Raw genomic sequence first — 25,610 nt, 5'->3', positions numbered from 1 at the left:
ATTATCAATCACCCCTCTGTTCTACAACCCAAAATGCTTCAGACAATGGAGTCAGAGCACACACCACCTGCTTCAGTCGGATTCGAGAGAGCTTCGACAAACAAACAAAGTAATTCTGAACGCCCGCCAAAACCCAATTCATTGGTAGTGGCAAAATTAAGCTGGTGCGTGTGCGGCATGAGGTAGGCTCTGCATTCCGCTTGTGAATAGACATTGATGAAAAGCACCTGCACTTCAGATAGTGCCAGCCTTAACCCCCTGGCCCTAACACCTCGACTCCAAAGCTCATTTGAAACATAACAATTAGCGTTGCAAAGCTACCGGTACCTTACCAAAGTTACTGGAATCTTCAGTAATTTTGGTAATTAACAGACAATCTATGGCAATCTATCATAACTTTGGTAATTTATACTTGTCTAACTTAAATAAAATAAAATAATAATTTAAAAAAAATATAGTATTCATTTTGTATATCTGTGTCCATATTGGCCATGAGTGTCTGTACATATGGTTAAAGAGAATATAGAAACTATTTTACTTTTTTCACAACTGCTACCAGTTTGATGCCAAAACCTTTACAACAAATACATCCTGACATGCTAAAATCAATAAAAATGTTTAAAATATATATATATGTATTTAATGTGGAAACCCTTATATTAAATACCAATGGTATTCACTAAGTTCATGCTTTATATTTAGGATATTGTTTTACAGCTCTGTCATGCTATTTTTGTATTTGAAAATCATCTTATTTAACTATTTCATATATTTTACATGTGATGAGGCCACAAAGAGGGCCAGAAAGAGCTCCTGAGTGGCACAGTAGTCTAAGGCACTGCATCTCAGTGCTAAAGGCGTCACTACAGACCCTGGTTCGATCCTGGGCTGTATCACAACTGGCTGTGTTTGGAGTCCCATAGGATGGCGCACGTTAGGGTTTGGCTGGGGTAGGCTGTCATGGTAAATGAGAATTTGTTCTTAACTGACTTGCCTAGTTAAATAAAAAGATAGAATTACAGACACCTGTAAAAAATAATAACTACCCAAAAGGACCACTAGATGTATTGTTATAGATTACATACAATCCTTGAGAAATACCCAAATTCTGGTAATTTACTGGCAAACATTGAAGGTTTCCAGTAATATATCCTCCCTTTGCAACCCTAGTAACAATAACACTTTCTCTTCACTCAATGGCCCAAATATACCTTAATGTTGCCACAATGAATCATTGTGCTGTCAGAAGGCGCGTGAGAGAGAGAGATTGAGAGAGAGTAAAAAAGCGAGAGACAGAGAGAGAGAGCACATGAGAGAGAGAGTGAGACAGTGAAAGAGAAAGAAGCTTAATCATCTCTCATTATTTAGCTGTCATTATCCTTCCCGTTTTCAATCAATGGTTACTTGTGCTCTGAGGATTCTGTAATGGATGTCATGAGAACTATTACTATTATGTGAATAGCTTGTTAAAAGTATCTAAAACGGAAGGTGATGCACCTTCTACAGTACCTAGTGACAACAACAACAGGCTTGTTCCTTGTATAATAAGCTACAAGTAGACAAATGAAGCGTTCTGGTGAATAACTGGTGAAAGAAAATAATGCACAGTCAGTGCACAGCTCTTTGTATACAGCCATTGATTACGCTTACATGTTACATTTTGTCTCAACCAGTGATGTAATGGTACAAACATATGTGGGTAAAACGATCTTTAGTTGCAGTGAAAAAATACATGAGTTTTCTGCAAATTATGGGAAAACTTGCATTTACCCTCCACTACACCACTGGCCTCAACCTAAAAAACTCCTGCCTAGAAACAAATTGTGGCTGAGCACATCAGCTGCAATGTGAAAGGATGTAGGCTACACAAAACTGTTGACCAGTTAAATGGTGTTTGTATAAACACAGAACATGCTTTGATAAACATTTAGAAAAGCATCTAAGACTGGGCTTGCAAAGATATGACAGAAAATAGAGCCGACAACAGCTAGTTGTGTATTAAGATGCCAGGCAACAGCACTGACAAAGAGAAAATTAGTGTCATTAAAAGGCAGGAAGGCCTCAGTATTCTCTCAGAAAAACAGGTTTAGATTTGTTCTTAAAGGAGAACAACTGCTTGTCACTTGGTTTGTATCCTGTAAGGTCATCCTTTGTACCTTTTAGTTATAGGAACATCATTTCCCCCAGTTCATATCTGAGGTAGGAACCGGGGAACCCCCACAGTGACAAAGCCATATCCCACTGGGCGCAGATGTCAATTCAACATCTATTCCACGTTGGTTCAACATGAGATGGAAACAACGCTGATTCAACCAGCGTGTGCCCAGTGGGATGTTCCTAGTAAGTGACAAAATGTACCTCCACCATAGACCACTTAAACAGGTACAACACAAAAAGCCACACTAAGCCATGCCTCCAATATAGTTTCTCAGTGTGCCTTGCCTTTGAGTGAATTGTAGAGATGTTGAATTCATTCAATTTCAGGCACATCAGGCATACATGTAGGGTTGCAAGATACCCGGATCTTTCCCAAGATACCTAGATTTTCAAGAAATTCTTGTTGATGGATTTCCTGCTTATTCCCTCCCATTTTCAGGAATCTTCCAAAAGGGATTTCTGGAAAACGTGGGAAATTTGAGAAAGTTACCAGGATTTTGCAACTCTAGTTGCAAGTTACATTATACTGCTTTCAAAGTGATATGTAATTCCTATTGGAATCCAGACAGAATTAGGATATCCAACAGTTGGAATTTTGATTCACCTGCAACACTCATTCATAATGGGGATTAGGAACATTGTGAGGAGACTACTTAAACCATTTAAACTGGAACAACCATTTCAGTAATGGGTGCATAAAATCTAACTAACTGATTGGATTAGTTTAGAAAAATGTATGTTGTTTATCTTTGTGTAGCATAAGATTAATCAATCAATCAATCAATGTACATGTAAAAACACAGATATTAAAATGTGCAGTAGAGCATTCTAGGAAATATGATAATGATTATGGTACAAAGGGTACCACCTCAGTTAGTTTCTTGTCTGTGGCAAAACATGTGTCATTGTACCTTATGGTGGGTGGGTACTGAGGGTACACAAAATACATTTGTACCCTTGGAAATAGAAATGTAGCTTCACACTGTCACGCTCTGACCTTTATTTCCTTTGTTTTGTCTTTATTTAGTATGGTCAGGGCGTGAGTTGGGGTGGGCAGTCTATGTTTGTTTTTCTATGATTTGGGTATTTCTATGTTTCGGCCTAGTATGGTTCTCAATCAGAGGCATGTGTCGTTAGTTGTCCCTGATTGAGAATCGTACTTAGGTAGCCTGGGTTTCACTGTGTGTTTGTGGGTGTTTGTTTCCGTGTCTGTGTTTTTCACCACACGGTACTGTTTTGGGTTTTGTTCATTCCACGTTTATTGTTTTTGTATTCAGTTGTTCATGTGTACATTTTCGTATTAAAAGAACCATGGACACTTACCACGCCACATATTGGTCCTCTGATCCTTTTCGCATCTCCTCTTAGGAAGAGGAGGAAATCCCTTACACACACCTTACCCCATTTTTGAGAGTGTGATTATTGTACCTTCATATTCAAAATGTTGGTTACAAAAATGTACCATTACTCTCTTTATCTACACATGTGCCCTAAAAGGTACTGGACAGTACCATGTGAGATCCCTGTGTTTTCCTCTGGTTAGTTTCTAATATGCACAAAAAAAGTTGCAAACATTGGAAATACTATGCTGGTGATTTCTTCTTATTTGACTTTTATTATTATCAATGCTTTCATCCACTGGACCACAGCACTAGATCTTCAAGGAGATTAAAAAGAGAAATGTGCAGGATTGAGGAGTCGAGAGACACTCCTGTTATAAAATCTATCTCTGAACACTGTCAAAATATGTTTACTGGGGTTTGATTTAGTCCTACAGCACTGGGCAATTCTGGCAGGGTGATTAACTCTCCACAGAGGCGTTACAACTTCTTCTGGAGTCAACAGAATTATTAGCTACTACTTAGAATCATAGCTTAGCTATGTTACAAACACAGACAAATTATTCATACAGTACTTCAAGCACAGTTGCTTTGACTAAAATGGTTACATTTCCTTGGAGACGACTCTCCTGGTCAACCACTTCCTCCTCATAGCACTCTCTGCCCACTCATACCTCGCAATCTTCATCCTGAAAAACTTAAGATGAATGTTACTTGCCTCCTGTTAATGCTTGAAGCTCTGAGTGCTTTTGTATTGAGTCCCTGATCTATCCTTGGGCTGGCTTAGTGATTTATTTTTAAAGACATGGGATTAAATAATATTCAGTATAAAAAGGCAGGTTTCTTGTCTAATTTCCCACAGCCTAACAGTTAAACAAAAGTTCAAAGGTTATTTATTGAATCGGTTGAATAATACATACAGATGAAATCGGAAGTTTACATACCCTTAGGTTGGAGTCATTAAAACTCATTGTTCAACCACTCCACAAATTTCTTGTTAAAAGCTCTTGTGACTAGGGGGCAGTATTTTCATTTTTGGAAAAATAACGTTCCCAAAGGAAACGGGATATTTTGTCAGGACAAGATGCTAGAATATGCATATAATTGACAGCTTAGGATAGAAAACACTCTAAAGTTTCCAAAACTGTAAAAATATTGTCTGTGAGTATAACAGAACCGATATTACAGGCAAACGCCTGAGAAAAATCCAATCCGGAAGTGTCTCATGTTTTGAAAGCTCTGCGTTCCAATGCATCCCAATTGAGCAGTGAATGGGCTCTCAACCAGATTACTTTTTCTATGTATTCCCCAAGGTGTCTACAGCATTGTGACGTAGTTTTACGCATTTATGTTGAAGAATACCCGTAAGCGGCCACATTGTGTAAGTGGTCACCTGATGGCTCTCAGAGTTATTCTCGAGTAAAATACAGAGGTAGCCATTTTTCCAATCGGTCCTAATGAAAAAACAATTGTCCCGGTGAATATATTATTGAATAGATATTTGAAAAACACCTCGAGGATTGATTATTAACAACGTTTGCCATGTTTCTGGTGATATTATGGAGCTAATTTGAAATATTTTTCGGCTTTTCGTGACCGCAATTTTCGGTCGATTTCTCAGCCAAACGTGAAGAACAAACGGAGCCATTTCGCCTACAAAAATAATTTTTTGGGAAAAAATAACATTGGCTATCTAACTGGGAGTCTCGTGAGTGAAAACATCTGAATCTCATCAAAGGTAAACGATTTCATTTGATTGCTTTTCTGATTTTCATGACCAAGTTACCTGCTGCTAGCTGGGCATAATGTTATGCTAGGTTATCGATAAACTTGCACAAATGCTTGTCTTGCTTTGGCTGTAAAGCATATTTTGAAAATCTGAGTTGACAGGGTGATTAACAAAAGGCTAAGCTGTGTCTCAATATATTTCACATGTGATTTTCATGAATAGGAATATTTTCTAGTAACATTTATGTCCGTTGCGTTATGCTAATTAGTGTCAGTCGATGAATACGCTCCCGGACCCGGGATGGGGTGTCACTAGAGGTTAACAAACTATAGTTTTGGCAAGTTGGTTAGGACATCTACATTGTGCATGCCACAAGTAATTTTTCCAACAATTGTTTACAGACAGATTATTTCACTCATAATTCACTGTATCACACTTCCAGTGGGTCAGAAGTTTACATGCCTTCAAACAGCTTGGAAAATTCCAGAAAACGATGTTATGGCTTTAGAAGCTTCTGATAGGCTAATTGACATAATTTGAGTCAATTGGAGGTGTACCTGTGGATGTATTTCAAGGCCTACCTTCAAAATCAGTGCCTCTTTTCTTGACATCATGGGAAAATCGAATGAAATCAGCCAAGACCTCAGAATTTTTTTATAGACCCTCAGAAGTCTGGTTCATCCTTGGGAGCAATTTCCAAACGCCTGAAGGTACCACGTTCATCTGTACAAACAATAGTACACAAGTATATACACCATGGGAGGACACAGACGTCATACCGCTCAGGAAGGAGACACGTTCTGTCTCCTAGAGATGAACGTACTTTGATGCGAAAAGTGCAAATCAATCCCAGAACAACAGCAAATGACCTTGTGAAGATGGTGGAGGAAACAGGTACCAAAGGTATCTATATCCACAGTAAAATGAGTCCTATATCGACATAATCTGAAAGGCCGCTCAGCAAGGAAGAAGCCACTGCTCCAAAACCGCCATCAAAAAGCCAGACTGTAGTTTGCATCTGCAAATGGGGACAAAGATTGTACTTTTTGGTGAAATGTCCTCTGGTCTGATGAAGCAAATATAGAACTGTTTGGCCATGAGGACCATCGTTATGTTTGAAGAAAAAGGGGGAGGCTTGCAAGCCGAAGAACCCCATCCCAACCATGAACCACGGGGGTGGCAGCATCATGTTGTGGGGGTGCTTTGCTGCAGGAGGGACTGGTGCACTTTACAAAATAGATGGCATCATGAAGATGGAAAATTATGTGGATATATTGAAGCAACATCTCAAGACATCAGTCAGGAAGTTAAAGCTTGGTCTTCCAAATGGACAATGACCCCAAGCATACATCCAAAATTGTGGCAAAATGTCTTAAGGACAAGAAAGTCAAGGTATTGGAGTGGCCATCACAATGCCCTGACCTCAATCCTATAGAACATTTGTGGGCAGAACTGAAGAAGTGTGTGCGAGCAAGGAGGCCTACAAACCAGACTCAGTTACACCAGTTCTGTCAGGGGGAATGGGCCAAAATTCACCCAACTTATTGTGGGAAGCTTGTGGAAGTCTACCCGAAATGTTTGACCCAAGTTAAATCATTTAAAGGCAATGCTACCAAATACAAATTGAGTGTATGTAAACTTCTGACCCACTGTGAATGTGATGAAAGAAATAAAAGCTGAAATAAATCATTCTCTCTACTATTATTCTGACATTTCACATTCTTAAAATAAAGTGGTGATCCTAACTGACCTAAAACAGGGAAATTGTATCAGGATTAAATGTCAGGAATGATGAAAAACTGAATTTAAATGTACTTGGCTAAGGTGTATGTAAACTTCCGACTTCAATTGTAGATATGAATGGTAAAAATGACCTCGGTAGGTTTTAGCGGGATATGTTAGGGCATAAAATGCATTAACAAGCCCAATCGAATCAATCTCTGTGAATAATCTAATAGCCTTCTATCATGATTAGCATATTGTAAAACTGAAAGCACGTACGCATTTAATCATGGCAAAGCAACTGGAAATATGGGCAAATACAAACAGTGTAGTTATTCCCTCCGTAAGGCAATAAAACAAGCAAAGTGTCAGATACAAAGTGGAGTCGCAATTCAACGGCTCAAACATGAGACTACCGTTCAAACATTTGTGGTCACTTAGAAATGTCCTTGTTTTTGAACGAAAAGCAAAAAAATTTGTCCACTAAAATAACATCAAATTGATCAGAAATACAGTGTAGACATTGTTAGTGTTGTAAATTACTGTTGTAGCTGGAAATGACAGATTTTTTATGGAATGTTTACATAGGGGTACAGATGCCCATTATCAGCAACCATCACTCCTGTGTTCCAATGGCACGTGGTGTTAGCTAATCCAAGTTTATCATTTTAAAAGGCTGATTGATAATTAGAAAACTCTTTTGCAATTATTGTTAGCACAGCTGAAAACTGTTGTCCTGATTAAAGAAGCAATAAAACTAGCCTTCTTTAGACAAGTTGAGTGTCTGGAGCATCACAATGCTGTGTGCTACTCCCTTCACAGTGCAAACTGGCTCTAACCAGAATAGAAAGAGGAGTGGGACTGAGCAAGAGGACAAGTACATTAGAGTGTCTAGTTTGAGAAACAGACGCCTCACAAGTCCTCAACTGGCAGCTTCATTAAATAGTACCCGCAAAACATCAACATCAACAGTGAAGAGACGACTCCGGGATGCTGGCCTTCTAGGCAGAGTTGCAAAGAAAAAGCCATATCTCAGACTGGCCAATAAAAATAAAATATTAAGATGGCAAAAGAGCACAGACACTGGACAGAGGAACTTTTTGCGCGCTTTGATGACAATACAGTGCCACCAACGCGGCCCACTACCAAAGACTGTGGGCTCTGCTCCGTGGCCGATGTGAGTAAAACATTTAAACGTGTTAACCTTCGCAAGGCTGCCGGCCCAGACGGCATCCCTAGCCACGTCCTCAGAGCATGTGCAGACCAGCTGGCTGGTGTGTTTACGGACATTAATCCCTATCCCAGTCTGCTGTCTCCACATGCTTCAAGATGGCCACCATTGTTCCTGTTCCCAAGAAAGCTAAGGTGAACTGAACTAAATGACTATCACCCCGTAGCACTCACCTCTGTCATCATCATCAGTGTTTTGAGAGACAAGTCAAGGATCATATGGTATCACATCCACCCTACATGTCACCCTAGACCCCCTTCAATTTGCTTACCGCCCCAATAGGTCCACAGACGATGCAATCGCCATCAGACTGCACACTGCTCCATCCCATCTGTACAAGAGGAATACCTACTTAAGAATGCTGTTCATTGACTACAGCTCAGCATTCAACATCATAGTACCCTCCAAACTCATTAATGAGCTTGAGACCCTGGCTCTCGACCCCATTCGTTGCAACTGGGTCCTGGACTTCCTCACTTGCAGCCCCCAGGTGGTGATGGTAGGAAACATGCCCACTCCGCTGATCCTCAACACTGGGGCCCCACAAGGGTGCATGGTCAGCCCCCTCCTGTACTCCCTGTTCACCCACGACTGCGTTGCCATGCACGCCTCCAACTCAATCATCAAGCTTGCAGACGACACAATAGTGGTAAGCTTGATTACCAACAATGACAAGACAGCCTACAGGGAGGAGGTGAGGGCCCTCGGAGTGTGGTGTCGGGAAAATAACTTCTCACTCAATGTCAGCAAAACAAAAGAGATGATCGTGGACTTCGGGAAACTGCAAAGTGAGCACCCCCATTCTCACATCGACGTGACAGCAGCGGAGAAGGTGGAAAGTTTTAAGTTCTCGGTGTATATATCACCGCCCAACTGAAATGGTCCACGCACACAGACAGTGTAGTGAAGAAGGCGCAACAGCGCCTCTTCAACCTCAGGAGGCTGAAAAATGTGGCTTGCCCCCGAAAACCCTCACTAACCTTTACAGGTGCACAATTGAGAGCATTCTGTCGGGCTATATCACCGCCTGGTATGGCAACTGCACCGCCCACAATCGCAGGGCTCTCCAGAGTGTGGTGCTGTCTGCACACAGCATCACCGGGGTCAAACTACCTATCCTCCAGGACACCTACAGCACTCGATGTCACAGGAAGGCTAAAAAGATAATCCAGGACAACAACCACTCGAGCCACGGCCTGTTCACCAAGTTTCCACCCAGAAGGCGAGGTCAGGACAAGTGCATGAAAGCTGGGACAGAGAGATGAAAAAATATATTTTTTTTTATCTCAAAGCCATCAGATTGTTAAACAGTCACCACCAGCACAGAGAGGCGGCTGCCTACTTACAGACTTGATATCATTGGCCACTTTAATAAATGGAACCCTAGTCACTTTAATAATGCCATTTAAGAATGTTTACATATCTCGTATTACTCATCTCATTAGTGTATCATGTATTGTGTATTCTTTAATATCTACTCTTTACTATCTATTTCATCTTAGCTGCTCTGTCACTGCTGTATTTCATCCATGTATTTTATACTTATATATCCTCATGTCATTCCTTTACTAGATTGTGCATATTATGTTTTGTTGTGGAAATTGTAAGATATTAGGTTTTTTGTTGTGGAATTATTAGATATTTCCTGTTAGATACTGCTGCACCGTCGGATCTAGAACCATAAGCCTTTCGCTACACTCACAGTAACATCTGCTAACCATGTGTATTTGCCCAATAAAATTTGATTTGATTTGATATTTGATATTTGCTCCAGAGCAGGAAGAGCAAATAATGGCCATGCATGGTCAGCATTTAGTCTTTATACTACCTTCTATATGTATTTAGACAGAAGATTACAGTCTGACCAAATCCGTAGAAGCATCAGTGATTTGATGAGTCATCACCATCTCTGAAACCAAATTTCTAACCAATTGCATGAGTTGATTCTCCCTATTACCAGGGCTACTCAGGGAGTCTAATGAACAGAGTACAGGCATATTTGGAGAGATGGCCTTTCAGATCTATCTCATTTCCTCCAACAAGGTTGGTAGAGAAGTCCAACAGCGCAAGAGTGTAATGACTGTGGGATCCTTATACCAGAGTGCTAGGAAGACCATTGAATGTGCTCGTGTGGCTTTACATAACCAGTCAGTCAGTACCTGAGAGACGGAAATAATGTTCACCTTGTATACACCTCTCACTGGGTTCATAATTGCAGGAGATATGCTGTGAGATGGATCTGGAATACATTATGATACACCCATGGACCATGATTAATGGTCCAGTAGGGATGAACAGCGAGTGGCTTCACTCAAGCAGCTCATATGCTAGACGACAGAGGAGCATGAGGATTCAGCTATATCTACTACCCTGTCTGCCATCTCAAAAAGTTGAGGGAATAGCATTGGGGGCCATTACGATGTCTAATGGCAATTCCTGGTACAATCATTATTAATGATTCACTTTGTGATAAGATTAATGATCCTAACTCGGACTACACATGTGTCTCTGGTTGATATATATTTTTAAATCATCTCTATAGTGATTACATTGCCTGGTGTATTTGTAGTAATTATGATTCACAAGTCAAATTTCCATAGAAATGTATCTCTTCAAACATCCCCCTCTACAACTACTTTTCCTCATACTGTATGCTTCAAACGTGACTGTGGTCATGGCTCAATGCGGTGGGGTACACATGACTGGAACCTTTCAGAATTAATGTTAACAGTGAATTGGCTTCAAGTCATATGTGTGTCTGTCCCTATATATACTGCACTGAATGTGCACTGTATAGCATGTTCAAGTGCCTAAATGTGACTCACGGAAGGTGCAGGTTTGCCTCCCTTTGCAGTGCACAGCAGTGTGAAGTTCTGGGCCTGGTACCGGCTGAATGGAGCCGGACAGTTCTCTGCCGAAACTGAGATGTTGTTTGGAGGTGCTGTGGAAAGAGAAAAGGACAGGTTAGGCAACAACATATGACAGCTAAATACATTGACACTGTGTACTCAGTATTGTTTGTGTCATAAAGCAGGGCTGTTGGCTAGGGCCCTATGCTGTGTTCAGGATCAACTGAACACAGGGGATCCTGTGGTCCAATGGGGCTGGTTGAAGATGTGGAGCGGAGCTCATGCATATCATACAGTATCAGCAGTCTATCGTCTGGCTGTCTTAGGGGAAACCTACAAGCTTGTCACTGCAAAAGTAAAACATGTGAGCACAACTTCACAGCAGAGTGGAGCAATGGGAGTTAAGTGGAGGAAAAAGGAAATAGACCCCACATCAAATGAGATGCTTAACATGTGATACATATTACAATATACTGGTGATGCTTTTTTGAATGCAAGTTCCTAAGATAGCAACCTTTCACTGAATGTGTAAATCAATAACAAATCAATCAAGGCTGATATAGAAGTGGATGACCAGGCATGTGAAAAGGGGTTGAGTTGAATAAATGGATGAATCACTATGTAAATTCAGATGGCTGTCACAGTGACAACATCAGTTGAAGAGGATGTCTAAGTCTAAGACGTCTGCATTTCCTTGCTACTCTGAATGTTTAATGCTTTCCCAGTTGCTGCATTCTCGTGGGTGGCATTAGATATTCTGTCTGCTATATTATCATATGAAACACTTCCTGTGAATTTCCCTTCACACCCGGCATAAAGGAAGCAGAATGCGGCAGTAGCACTGTTCTGGTCCGTTTGACTTCTCTGAGCCTTTATAGGAAATAGAAACAGTGTGTGAAACCAGGGGAGAGGGTTAAAAGAGAGCCCAGTGGGAGTTCCTCCATGAATCTCTCAATTGATAAGATCCCACATCAGTAGTGCTGGCCTGGGAATAGAGACGTTTCATGTGTCACTTTTACATCTAAATCCATTTGGGGGTTTCAAACAAAGATGCCAAAGCGATTCATTGATTAAAACAAAGGGGGAAAACGTCTGCTGGCCAGAGTGCCTTTCATTTCCACACCTCTTAATTGCATATTGATGTAGGACTTATGGCTGGAAATTAATATTAGACAACTCCATTAGCTGTCTAACAGAGGCCGGTCTCAAACAGGAGCATGATTAGCTGTTAGAGGCATCACAGGTGCAGATGGCCAGGGCTAACAGTAGAGCCTAACATTAAATGTACATACATACAGCCATACATTTGTCTAATCAGTTCTTAATTGTTTTAATTCCTCTTTCTCCATTTCACAATACCTCTTCATCTTCATTCCATTTCCAGATTGAAACTAGAATTTCTACTGCATGGTAGAAAATCTACTGTATGTAAAAACACTTGTAAAATGTGGTAAGTGCAAAAGCCATAGTAGCTAAGTTTTCTAGACACACGTGAACAGTGACCAACTAATCTCATATTAAAAAACAATATCCCCTTGTTGTGTAAGAAATCCAGGGCAGAGTAATATTTACAGTTTGAAGAGGATGTCAATGTCTTTGACAGCTGAGGTTTGTCAACAACAACAAAAAACCTGAGCGCAACTGGATAGACCAGCCAGAGAGACCAGGCCTCAATGCTGTTAAACACAAATAATATTGAACATTTCTGCCTTTTCTCTGTACATGTAAAGACTCACATTCTAGTGCTTTGCACATGCTGCTTAACTTTGTGCCTTTGCATCCTGACTGCTACAGCCTCAGTAGCAATATCACAGCATTAAATACAAAGGCAAAGCGTGTTTGAGAGGACATTTGAGAGAAGGCCTGGGAAGAGAATCAAAAGGACAAAGGCCCTCAAATCCAGGATATGAATCTTATCAACCACTACATTTGAAAGGGTGTATGGTAAAACTCTGCTCTGAACTTATTGGCTACGGCAAGGTCAGAGCCTTTAAAGATACAGCCCCTTCTCCTACATCTATCAACTCTAAAGAAATATAACAAAGTGGAAAACTATTTATTTTCCCTTCTCAGTCAACTCTACAGAACGGTTTATACCACTAACTGTCCAAGCCCCCCTCTCCCTCCTACCGCTTCCTCTGCACACCCTCAAGCACCATTACCCTGAAGTCTTAAAAAAAACTGCAAATGGGATTGGAGAGTGTGTGGAGCAGGACCACGTTTAATAGAGCTCCCTGGGGACTGCTCTCCCAGGCCTGCTAATTAAGGGATTTAGTGCTCTGTAGACAGTGTTTGAACAAGGCATACTCCCAACATCCCTTTTTACTCAGCGTGCAGGTCTCAAGTCCACATCTCCAGGGTTCGAGGGAGAAAGGACAAAAGGAGAAGGTCACCGAGGTCATTCTTGGCTCCTTTTCACAGAAAGTAATTTAGTGATAACTATTTAATGGATTTGTACATTTTTTATCATGTACTAAGGGGTCCCAAAGTAATCAGTCTAAATGTATGCATGGCCTCTCATTTGTTTCAGTCTCCCAAGAGATTGTTAGAGGTGTTGTCCTTTGTGGCTTGCTCATAATCACAGACAAATTACCTTCTTGACAAATGAACCTCCTGTGTAAAATCGGACTGAATAATATCCATAACAGCTCTCTGTCATTGATGGTGATAAGTTACTTATCAGACTGTAGGGCGTTCTTACTCCAAGTGTCCATATGACCTAATTTGAGTAACATACTGTATCTCCTCCCTGTAAGTGGCAATTGGTGCTAAAATGTAACCTTTGTATAAAGTTATTATTGAGGAGTTGGAAAAATACATTAATATTCCAATGAATATTTAAACTGGATGTGCACATTGCTCAGGCCTGTTAATAAATCATGCATTTGTAACCATAGTTTTACTGGGTGGCAGGTAGCATAGTGGTTAGCACATTGGGACAGTAACTGAAAGGTCACTAGGTCAAATCCCCAAGCTGACGAGTTAATTATCTGTTGTTCTACAAGGCAGTTAACCCCACTGTTCTTTGGCATTGTAAATAAGAATTTGTTCTTTAACTGACTTGCCTGGTTAAATTATATAATCAAATTAAGCTGGGTGCTTATCCAGAAATGAATATGCACCAGTATATTCAGAGACAAATTATTAATATTATTATTATTCCTAAATAATTTCTTTCAAGAATTTAGAAAAACAGTAATATCAAGTAAGCAATTAAATACAACAATTCAGAAATAAACCAATGCCCATAGTGAAGGAAACCTCCCACCAAAAAATGCATATCTAAGTGGTACCACTTTCTGCACAATGTTTTTGAAGAGCCCTGATGTGATGGAGGTGGATCTATCTAGGCCACTAGATGATCCTTCGCTGATCATGTAATCCTTCGTGATTACTTCAGAACCAGTTCCACCTTGTAGCAACAACAATGGTGAACAATGTACAGGTTCCCACAGATCAAATCATATCAAATAAAATATTATTTGTCACAAGCTCCGAATACAACTGGTGTAGATTTTACCGTGAAATGGAAGGGAGGGCGGAGGGGAAGGCTGCCTTGACCAAACATGCTATTTTGTTAGTTCTATTGCTATGTTTGTAACTTGTTTTGTACATAATGTTGCTGCTACTGTCTCTTATGACCAATAAGAGCTTCTGGACATCAGAACTGGGATTACTCACCTCAAATTAGATGAGGAGTTTTTCTTCAATGAGTTGGATGCGAGGGATATACTACAGACACCCGACCAGGCCCAGATCCCCGTGATTCGCCGGAAAAGGAAATGTAGGTTTTGAGGAAAGATATGAGGTGACGAGTAGCTAATCTGCCCTTGCCTTCCGTTCTGCTAGCTAACGTTCAATCGCTGGAAAATAGATGGGATGAACTGAAAGCATGGATATCCTACCAACGGGACATTAAAAACTGTATTATCTTGTGTTTCATTGAGTCGTGGCTGAACGATGACATTAAGAACATACAGCTGGAGGGTTATACCCTCTATCGGCAGGACAGAAGAGCAGCCTCTGGAAAGACACGGAGGGGGGCCTATGCATATTTGTAAACAATAGCTGGTGCATTGACTACAGCTTAGCGTTCAACACCATAGTGCCATCAAAGCTCATCACTAAGCTAAGGACCCTGGGACTAAACACCTCCCTCTGCAACTGGATCCTGGACTTTATGACGGGCGGTTGGTTAGGGTAGGTAACAACACACCCACCACGCTGATCCTCAACATGGGGGCTCCTCAGGCGTGCGTGCTCAGTCCCCTCCTGTACTCCCTGTTCACTCATGATTGCATGGCCAGGCACGACTCCAACACTATCATTAAATTTGCTGATGACACAACAGTTGTAGGCTTGATCACCGACAATGATGAGACAGCCTATAGGGAGGAGGTCAGAGACCTGACTGTGGTGCCAGGACAACAACCTCTCCCTCAACGTGATCAAGAAAAAGGAGATGATTGCAGACTACAGGAAAAGCAGGTCTGAGCACACCCCCATTCTCATCTACGGGGATGTAGTGGAGCAGGTTGAGAGCTTCAAGTTCCTTGGCATCTACATCACAAACAAACTAACATGGTCCAAGCACACCAAAACAGTTGTTGAAGAGGGCACGACAAAACCTATTTCCCCTCAGGAGACAGAAAAGACTTGGCATGGGTCCTCAGATCCTCAAAAGGTTTTACAGCTGCCCCATTGAGAGCATCCTGACAGGCTGCATCACTGCCTGGTGTGGGAACTGCTCAGCAGTTGAGTGTCAATTTAATGTGTGTGAGCTTTTATATGGTTTGTATACAGTATATAGTTTAGTGAGGGTACGTAAGGTCAGTGCAAGATAAAGTCAGTGCAAATTGTTTGGCTATGACCTGTTTGGCAGTCTGGCTATTTAGCAATCCTATGGCTTGGGGGTAGAAGCTTTCTCGGAGCCTGTTGGTCCAAGAGCCAATGCTACAGTACCATTTGCCGGATGGTGGCAGTCAACAGTCTATGGCTTGGGTAGCTGGATTCTTTCTTTTTGGGGTCTTCCTCTGAAGATGTACTGTGCTGCACCACCCTCTGTAGCACTTTGTGGTCAAGAGTGGTGAATTTGCCATACCAAGTGGTGATGCAGCCAATCAAGATGCTCACGATGGTCTTGCTGTAGAACCTTTTGAGGATCCGAGGGCCCATGCCGAATCTTTTCAGACTCCTGATTGGGGAAGAGGCACTGCTGTACCCTCTTCACGACTGTGCGGGTGTATGTGGACCATGTTAGGTCAGTAGTGATGTGGACAACAAGGAACTTGAAGCAATCGACCCACTCCACAACAGTCCTGTCGATATGGAGGGCGTGCTCACCCCTCTTTCTCCTATAGTACACGATCAGCTCCTTGGTCTTACTGACAGTGAGGGAGATTTTGCTGTTCTGGCACCATACTGCTAAGTCTCTGACCTCCTTCTTGTAGGCTGACTCATCATTGCTGATGATCAGCCCTACCATCGTTATGTCGTCAGCAAACTTATTGATAGTGTTGGAGTCGTGCGTAGCCATGCAGTCATGCAGTCAGCCATGCAGTCACACTGACCCCCTGTGTTGAGGGTCAGTGTGAAGGAGGTGTTATTGCCTACCCTCATTGCCTGGGGCAAGCAGGTCAGGAAGTCCAGGATCCAGTTGCAGAGGCAGGAGTTCAGTCCAAGGATCCCTAGCTTGGTGATGAGCTTGGAGGGGACTATGGTGTTGAACACTGAGCTGTAGTCTATGAACAGCATTCTCACATAGTTCTGTTCCCTCTTGTCCAGATGGTAGACGGCAGTGTGAAGTGCAATTGAGATTGCATCATCTGTGGATCTGTTGGGGCGGTATGCAAATTTAAGTGGGTCTAGGGTGTCTGGGATGATGGTGTTAATGTGTGTCATGACGAGCCTTTCAAAGCACTTTATAACTACAGATGTTAGTGCTACAGGGCAATGGTCATTTAGGCAGGTTACCTTGGAGTGCTTATAAACAGGGACAATGGTGGTCAGCTTGACACATGTTGGGATAACAGACTGGGACAAGGAAAGATTGAAAATGTCTGTGAAGACACTTGCCAACTGGTCTGAGCATGCTTTCAGAACAAGAATGTGGCGACTTCAACCTCCCAACATCTGCCTTCGATTAATTTCTTACCAACTCTCACTTTCCCCTCCTTGCCTCTTTTTACCTACCCTTTCCCAGTCCCCTCCCACTCACAAAGCAGACAATATGCTTGACCTCATCTTTACTAGAGGCTGTTCGCCTACGATCATTTGAGAGATATAAAGGTGAACCCTAAAGAGCATGGAGGAGAGGCACTTAATTCCCACTGCGCCCTGCCCTCTAAGACCATCCTACTCTACAGAACAAACTGCCATAGGAACATTGAGCTGTACTTTCAGGTTTAAATATAACCACAACATGAAGCCATGAAAAGAAAACAGAGGGAATGAGAGTGGAGTGAGACAAGCAAAGACAAAGCCCACCCACTGGAAGGAGAACACCTTAGACCCCAAAAGAAAGACTGCATCCATTATTCATATTGTAAAATGACACAACGTAACACTTGCATTTTGAGTCAGACCCTCCTCTGACTCAGAAACGAGCTTAAGCATAATAAAAAAATAAATGTCTCTATACTTTCATGCAGATTTAGGAGATATTATTCCCTGACTTCTGAGTCAGAGTTCCAGGGAATGCATTTTGCTGTTGCACATATTCCAATGTTTAATTCGCTCTATAGAAATGTATAAATTCTCACAGCACTGTGTGTGTGTGGCAGATGCTAATATGATGAGAGCATCACTATAGCAGACAATGAAGCACAGACAGATGTTAATGTTACAGGGAGTTTACCATTGTAACCAACCAACAAACAGCAGAAGCTCTTTTCTAATAACTGACACTAGCTCTTCAGATGGGACTTACTATGCACTTGAGAACTAAGAAAACTTGTATACTGTAGTTACACCTCCACATTGACAGTAATTCTCTCAGATGAAACTAGAGTGGGGCTAAGTGAGACAATGACATGCGACAACTTTGCCAAACTGCTTGCATATAGAGTTTTAAGAAGTTCTGCACTTGGAAGGGATACGATAGAAGGCAGAAGATGGAGGGCAGCCTAAAAAACTAGCTACATTAAGTCCTCTCTGGGAGGGGGGCGGCACGTTGAAATGAGTGCTGGTGAAAGGCTCCAAGACCTACAGTGGAGAAAACAAGTATTTGATACACCTCCGATTTTGCAGGTTTTCCTACTTACAAAGCATGTAGAGGTCTGTAATTCTTTTAAATCATAGGTACACTTCAACTGTGAGAGACAGAATCTAAAACAAAAATCCAGAAAATCACATTGTATGATTTTTAAGTAATTAATTTGCATTTTATTGCATGACATAAGTATTTGATCACCTACCAACCAGTAAGAATTCTGGCTCTCACAGACCTGTTAGTTTTTCTTTAATTAAGAAGCCCTCCTGTTCTCCACTCATTACCTGTATTAACTGCACCTGTTTGAACTTGTTACCTGTATAAAAGACACCTGTCCACACACTCAATCAAACAGACTCCAACCTCTCCACAATGGCCAACACCAGGGAGCTGTGTAAGGACATCAGGGAAAAGATTATAGACCTGCACAAGGCTGGGATGGGCTACAGGACAATAGGCAAGTAGCTTGGTGAGAAGGCAACAACTGTTGGAGCAATTATTAGAAAATGGAAGAAGTTCAAGATGACGGTCAATCACCCTCGGCCTGGGGCTCCATGCAAGATCTCACCACGTGGGGCATCAATGATCATGAGGAAGGTGAGGGATCAGCCCAGAACTACATGGCAGCACCTGGTCAATGATCTGAAGAGAGCTGGGACCACAGACTCAAAGAAAACCATTAGTAACACACTACACCGTCATGGATTAAAATCCTGCACACACAAGGTCCCCCTGCTCAAGCCAGCGCATGTCCAGGCCCGTCTTAAGTTTGCCAATGACCATCTGGATGATCCAGAGGAGGAATGGGTGAAGGTCATGTGGTCTGATGAGACAAAAATAGAGCTTTTTCGTCTAAACTCCACTCACCGTGTTTGGAGGAGGAAGAAGAATGAGTACAACCCCAAAAACACCATCCCAACCATGAAGCATGGAGGTGGAAACATCATTCTTTGGGGATGCTTTTCTGCAAAGGGGACAGGACGACTGCACTGTATTGAGCGGAGGATGGATGGGGCCATGTATCGTTAGATCTTCTTGGCCAACAACCTCCTTCCCTCAGTAAGAGCATTGAAGATGGCTCGTGGCTGGGTCTTCCAGCATGACAACGACCCGAAACACACAGCCAGGGAAACCAAGAAGAGGCTCCGTAAGAAGCATCTCAAGGTCCTGGAGTGGCCTAGCCAGTCTCCAGACCTGAACCCAATAGAAAATCTTTGGAGAGAGCTGAAAGTCCGTATTGCCCTGCGACAGCCCCGAAACCTGAAGGATCTGGAGGTCTGTATGGAGGAGTGGGCCAAAATCCCTGCTGCAGTGTGTGCAAACTTGGTCAAGAACTACAGGAAACATATGATCTCTGTAATTGCAAACAAAGGTTTCTGTACCAAATATTAAGTTCTGCTTTTCTTGCTGTATTAAATACTTATGTCATGCAATAAAATGCAAATGAATTACTTAAAAATAATACAATGTGATTTTCTGAATTTTTGTTTTAGATTCCGTCTCTCACAGTTGAAGTGTACCTATGATACAAATTACAGATCTCTACATGCTTTGTAAGTAGGAAATCCTGCAAAACCGTCAGTGTATCAAATACTTGTTCTCCCGACTGTAAGTCTGTGCCTTTGAAATCCCCTTCACAGGACGAGCAGACCAGGAGATAAAAGACACTGAAATGATTTTTAATCACTTTTCCATTGTGCTTTCAGCATTTGCATTTACCTCCACCCCTTCATTTGCATTCATCATAACTGCGCTGTCAGCTTTTATCAAGTTCTCTCACCGCTAATGAACCAGGAACAAGGAGCAGGAGGGAGGGTAAGATGGGGCTCCTTCAACTCTGTTGACTGTCAGGAAGAGGAAGAGGATGACACACACATACAAAAGCTTGTGTCACTTTGAACTAATTTCCTAGTTAGGAAGACCATTAATCAAACCAAAAGCTGTTGAAAATGCAGCATGTACACTAGTGGCAGACGGTGATGTTTAAGATGAGTGAGGACACTTCTTTTTTGTTCATGAGCATGTCCTTATTTCTATTATAGAGTATTGGATGACTGTCATTTATTTTCCATTCACCCTGTTCAATATAACATCGATAGGTTTGGGGTACTAAACTCAGCAAAATAAGAAATGTCCTCTCACTGTCAACTGCGTTTACTTTCAGCAAACTTAACTTGTGTAAATATTTGTATGAACATAACAAGATTCAACAACTGAGACATAAACTGAACAAGTTTGACAGACATGTGAATAACAGAAATGGAATAATGTGTCCCTGAACAAAGGGGGATGGTCAAAATCAAAAGTAACAGTCAGTATCTGGTGTGTCTACCAGCTGCATTATGTATTGCAGTGCATCTCCTCCTCCTGGACTGCACTAGATTTGCCTGTTCTTGCTGTGAGATGTTAACCCACTCTTCCACCAAGGCACCTGCAAGTTCCTGGACATTTCTGGGGGGAATGGACCTAGCCCTCACCTTCCGATCCAACAGATCCCAAATGTGCTCAATGGGATTGAGAACTGGACTCTTCGCTGGCCATTGCAGAACACTGACATTCCTGTCTTGCAGGAAATCACGCACAAAACGAGCAGTATGGCTGGTGGTATTGTCATGCTGGAGGGTCATGTCAGGATGACCCTGCAGGAAGGGTACCACATGAGGGAGGAGGATGTCTTCCCTGTAACGCACAGCGTCGAGATTGCCTGCAATGACAACAAGCTCAGTCCGATGATGCTGTGACACACCCCCCCAGACCATGACGGACCCTCCACCTCCAAATTGATCCCGCTTTAGAGTATAGGCCTCGGTGTAACGCTCATTCCTTCGATGATAAATGAGAATCTGACCATCACCCCTGGTGAGACAGAACTGCAACTCATCAGTGAAGAGCACTTTTTGCCAGTCCAGTCTGGTTCAGCTTCGGTGGTTGTTGCCCATAGGCAAAGTTGTTGCCGGTGATGTCTGGTGAGGACCTGCCTTACAACAGGCCTACAAGCCCTCAGTCCAGTCTCTCTCAGCCTATTGTGGACAGTCTGAGCACTGATGGAGGGATTGTGCGTTCCTGGTGTAACTCGGGCAGTTGTTGTTTTTATTCTGTACCTGTCCCGCAGGTGTGATGTTCGGATGTATCGATCCTGTGCAGGTTTTGTTATACGTGGGCTGTCAGTGCGATGAGGATTTATTACCCTGGCCACATCTGTAGTCCTCATGCCTCCTTGCAGCATGCCTAAGGCATGTTCATGCATATGAGCAGGGACCCTGGGCATATTTCTTTTGGTGTATTTCAGAGTCAGTAGATAGGCCTCTTTATTGTTTCCGGTTCCGGTTGGAGCGAGCGGCCGCATCTACACTTCGGTCCGCAGGTAGTATAACTTTTTATAACTTTTCATTACATTTCGTTATAGTACAACGGTTTGATTTGTCTAATCTTAGCAATTTCTTCTTAGCCAGCTACATAGCCGTCTTTGTATCAACGACAATTGCATAATTATCGTATTTCGTCGTACTAACGTATCTGCCCAGCAGCTAGCTAAGCAGCTAGCTAAGCAGCTAAGCAGCTAAGCAGCTAGCTAACATCCACTGTCCACTAGCACTGTAGAAACTATTACACTCAACTGAACGACTCGATTAGCGTAGTGTCAGCTAGCTACATAGTTGTCTTCGTATCCAAGATAATTGTGCAGTTTAGAGTGTGTAGACTTAGAGTGATTATCTTAATTTACCGAGGTTAGCTAGCCAGCTATTTGTCGTCCTTAACGTAGGAAATGCTGCTAGCTAGCTAGCCAACAGCTAGCCAACCTCTACCGAATTGAACTCCAACTACCCGGTCAACATTCCGCGTCGTTCCACAGGTAGTATCACATTTTCATTTCACTTCATTACAGTACAACGGTTTGATTTGTTTGATCGTAGCTAGCCAGCTACATAGCCGTCTTTGTATCTAAGACAATTGTGTAGTCTAGAGCGATTTTCTAGGTTAGCTGGCCAGCTATTGTCGTTCTTCTAACGTAGCTAGCCAGCTAGCCCCCGAATAGCAGCACTGTAGTAACTATTACAGTACAACGGTTTGTTTTGTTTGATCGTAGCTAGCTAGCTACATAGCCGTCTTTGTATCTAAGACAATTGTGTAGCCTAGAGCGATTTTCTAGGTTAGCCAGCCAGCTATTGTCGTTCTTTTAAGTAACGGAACGCAATCAACCTTGCTAGCTAGCCAGCTAGCCCCCGAATAGCAGCACTGTAGAAACTATTACACTCGACGGAACGACTTGATTAGTGTAGTGTCAACATCGCAGCCACTACCAGCTAGCCTACTCCAGCAGTACTGTTTCATTTCAATCATTTTAGTCAATAAGATTCTTGCTACGTAAGCTTAACTTTCTGAACATTCGAGACGTGTAGTCCACTTGTCATTCCAATCTCCTTTGCATTAGCGTAGCCTCTCCTGTACCCTGTTAACTATGTGTCTATCTATCCCTGTTCTCTCCTCTCTGCACAGACCATACAAACGCTCCACACCGCGTGGCCGCGGCCACCCTAATCTGGTGGTCCCAGCGCGCACGACCCACGTGGAGTTCCTGGTCTCCGGTAGCCTCTGGAACTGCCGATCTGCGGCCAACAAGGCAGAGTTCATCTCAGCCTATGCCTCCCTCCAGTCCCTCGACTTCCTGGCACTGACGGAAACATGGATCACCACAGATAACACTGCTACTCCTACTGCTCTCTCTTCGTCCGCCCACGTGTTCTCGCACACCCCGAGAGCTTCTGGTCAGCGGGGTGGTGGCACCGGGATCCTCATCTCTCCCAAGTGGTCATTCTCTCTCTCTCCCCTTACCCATCTATCTATCGCCTCCTTTGAATTCCATGCTGTCACAGTTACCAGCCCTTTCAAGCTTAACATTCTTATCATTTATCGCCCTCCAGGTTCCCTCGGAGAGTTCATCAATGAGCTTGATGCCTTGATAAGCTCCTTTCCTGAGGACGGCTCACCTCTCACAGTCCTGGGCGACTTTAACCTCCCCACGTCTACCTTTGACTCATTCCTCTCTGCCTCCTTCTTTCCACTCCTCTCCTCTTTTGACCTCACCCTCTCACCTTCCCCCTACTCACAAGGCAGGCAATACGCTCGACCTCATCTTTACTAGATGCTGTTCTTCCACTAACCTCACTGCAACTCCCTCCAAGTCTCCGACCACTACCTTGTATCCTTTTCCCTCTCGCTCTCATCCAACACTTCCCACACTGCCCCTACTCGGATGGTATCGCGCCGTCCCAACCTTCGCTCTCTCTCCCCCGCTACTCTTTCCTCTTCCATCCTTTCATCTCTTCCCTCTGCTCATACCTTCTCCAACCTTTCTCCTGACTCTGCCTCCTCAACCCTCCTCTCTTCCCTTTCTGCATCCTTTGACTCTCTATGTCCCCTATCCTCCAGGCCGGCTCGGTCCTCCCCTCCCGCTCCGTGGCTCGATGACTCATTGCGAGCTCACAGAACAGAGCTCCGGGCAGCCGAGCGGAAATGGAGGAAAACTCGCCTCCCTGCGGACCTGGCATCCTTTCACTCCCTCCTCTCTACATTTTCCTCCTCTGTCTCTGCTGCTAAAGCCACTTTCTACCACTCTAAATTCCAAGCATCTGCCTCTAACCCTAGGAAGCTCTTTGCCACCTTCTCCTCCCTTCTGAATCCTCCTCCCCCTCCCCCCCTCCTCCCTCTCTGCAGATGACTTCGTCAACCATTTTGGAAAGAAGGTCGACGACATCCGATCCTCGTTTGCTAAGTCAAACGACACCGCTGGTGCTGCTCACACTGCCCTACCCTGTGCTCTGACCTCTTTCTCCCCTCTCTCTCCAGATGAAATCTCGCTTCTTGTGACGGCCGGCCGCCCAACAACCTGCCCGCTCGACCCTATCCCCTCCTCTCTCCTCCAGACCATTTCCGGGGACCTTCTCCCTTACCTCACCTCGCTCATCAACTCATCCCTGACCGCTGGCTACGTCCCTTCCGTCTTCAAGAGAGCGAGAGTTGCACCCCTTCTGAAGAAACCTACACTCGATCCCTCCGATGTCAACAACTACAGACCAGTATCCCTTCTTTCTTTTCTCTCCAAAACTCTTGAACGTGCCGTCCTTGGCCAGCTCTCCCTCTATCTCTCTCAGAATGACCTTCTTGATCCAAATCAGTCAGGTTTCAAGACTAGTCATTCAACTGAGACTGCTCTTCTCTGCATCACGGAGGCGCTCCGCACTGCTAAAGCTAACTCTCTCTCCTCTGCTCTCATCCTTCTAGACCTATCGGCTGCCTTCGATACTGTGAACCATCAGATCCTCCTCTCCACCCTCTCCGAGTTGGGCATCTCCGGCGCGGCCCACGCTTGGATTGCGTCCTACCTGACAGGTCGCTCCTACCAGGTGGCGTGGCGAGAATCTGTCTCCTCGCCACGCGCCCTCACCACTGGTGTCCCCCAGGGCTCTGTTCTAGGCCCTCTCCTATTCTCGCTATACACCAAGTCACTTGGCTCTGTCATAACCTCACATGGTCTCTCCTATCATTGCTATGCAGACGACACACAATTAATCTTCTCCTTTCCCCCTTCTGATGACCAGGTGGCGAATCGCATCTCTGCATGTCTGGCAGACATATCAGTGTGGATGACGGATCACCACCTCAAGCTGAACCTCGGCAAGACGGAGCTGCTCTTCCTCCCGGGGAAGGACTGCCCGTTCCATGATCTCGCCATCACGGTTGACAACTCCATTGTGTCCTCCTCCCAGAGCGCTAAGAACCTTGGCGTGATCCTGGACAACACCCTGTCGTTCTCAACCAACATCATGGCGGTGGCCCGTTCCTGTAGGTTCATGCTCTACAACATCCGCAGAGTACGACCCTGCCTCACACAGGAAGCGGCGCAGGTCCTAATCCAGGCACTTGTCATCTCCCGTCTGGATTACTGCAACTCGCTGTTGGCTGGGCTCCCTGCCTGTGCCATTAAACCCCTACAACTCATCCAGAACGCCGCAGCCCGTCTGGTGTTCAACCTTCCCAAGTTCTCTCACGTCACCCCGCTCCTCCGCTCTCTCCACTGGCTTCCAGTTGAAGCTCGCATCCGCTACAAGACCATGGTGCTTGCCTACGGAGCTGTGAGGGGAACGGCACCGCAGTACCTCCAGGCTCTGATCAGGCCCTACACCCAAGCAAGGGCACTGCGTTCATCCACCTCTGGCCTGCTCGCCTCCCTACCATTGAGGAAGTACAGTTCCCGCTCAGCCCAGTCAAAACTGTTCGCTGCTCTGGCCCCCAATGGTGGAACAAACTCCCTCACGACGCCAGGACAGCGGAGTCAATCACCACCTTCCGGAGACACCTGAAACCCCACCTC

The 25,610-nt window shown here is 43.7% G+C and overlaps 1 protein-coding gene across 2 annotated transcripts in view; it reads right to left on the bottom strand.

The window, feature by feature from the left end:
- Positions 1–25,610, bottom strand: part of LOC135542036 (immunoglobulin superfamily member 21-like) — a 299,416-nt gene that overhangs the window by 28,742 nt on the left and 245,064 nt on the right. For both annotated transcript variants that reach the window (XM_064968619.1, XM_064968620.1), the window contains exon 5: positions 11,005–11,120. In XM_064968619.1, coding sequence (XP_064824691.1) covers positions 11,005–11,120 — 116 coding nt within the window. The remainder of the gene's footprint in view (positions 1–11,004; positions 11,121–25,610) is intronic.

The sequence above is a fragment of the Oncorhynchus masou genome, chromosome 6, assembly GCF_036934945.1.
Source record: "Oncorhynchus masou masou isolate Uvic2021 chromosome 6, UVic_Omas_1.1, whole genome shotgun sequence".
In the NCBI taxonomy this organism is placed as follows: domain Eukaryota; kingdom Metazoa; phylum Chordata; class Actinopteri; order Salmoniformes; family Salmonidae; genus Oncorhynchus; species Oncorhynchus masou.
Note: the sequence above shows the minus strand (reverse complement) of the source record. Positions and strands in the feature narration are given on the sequence as shown.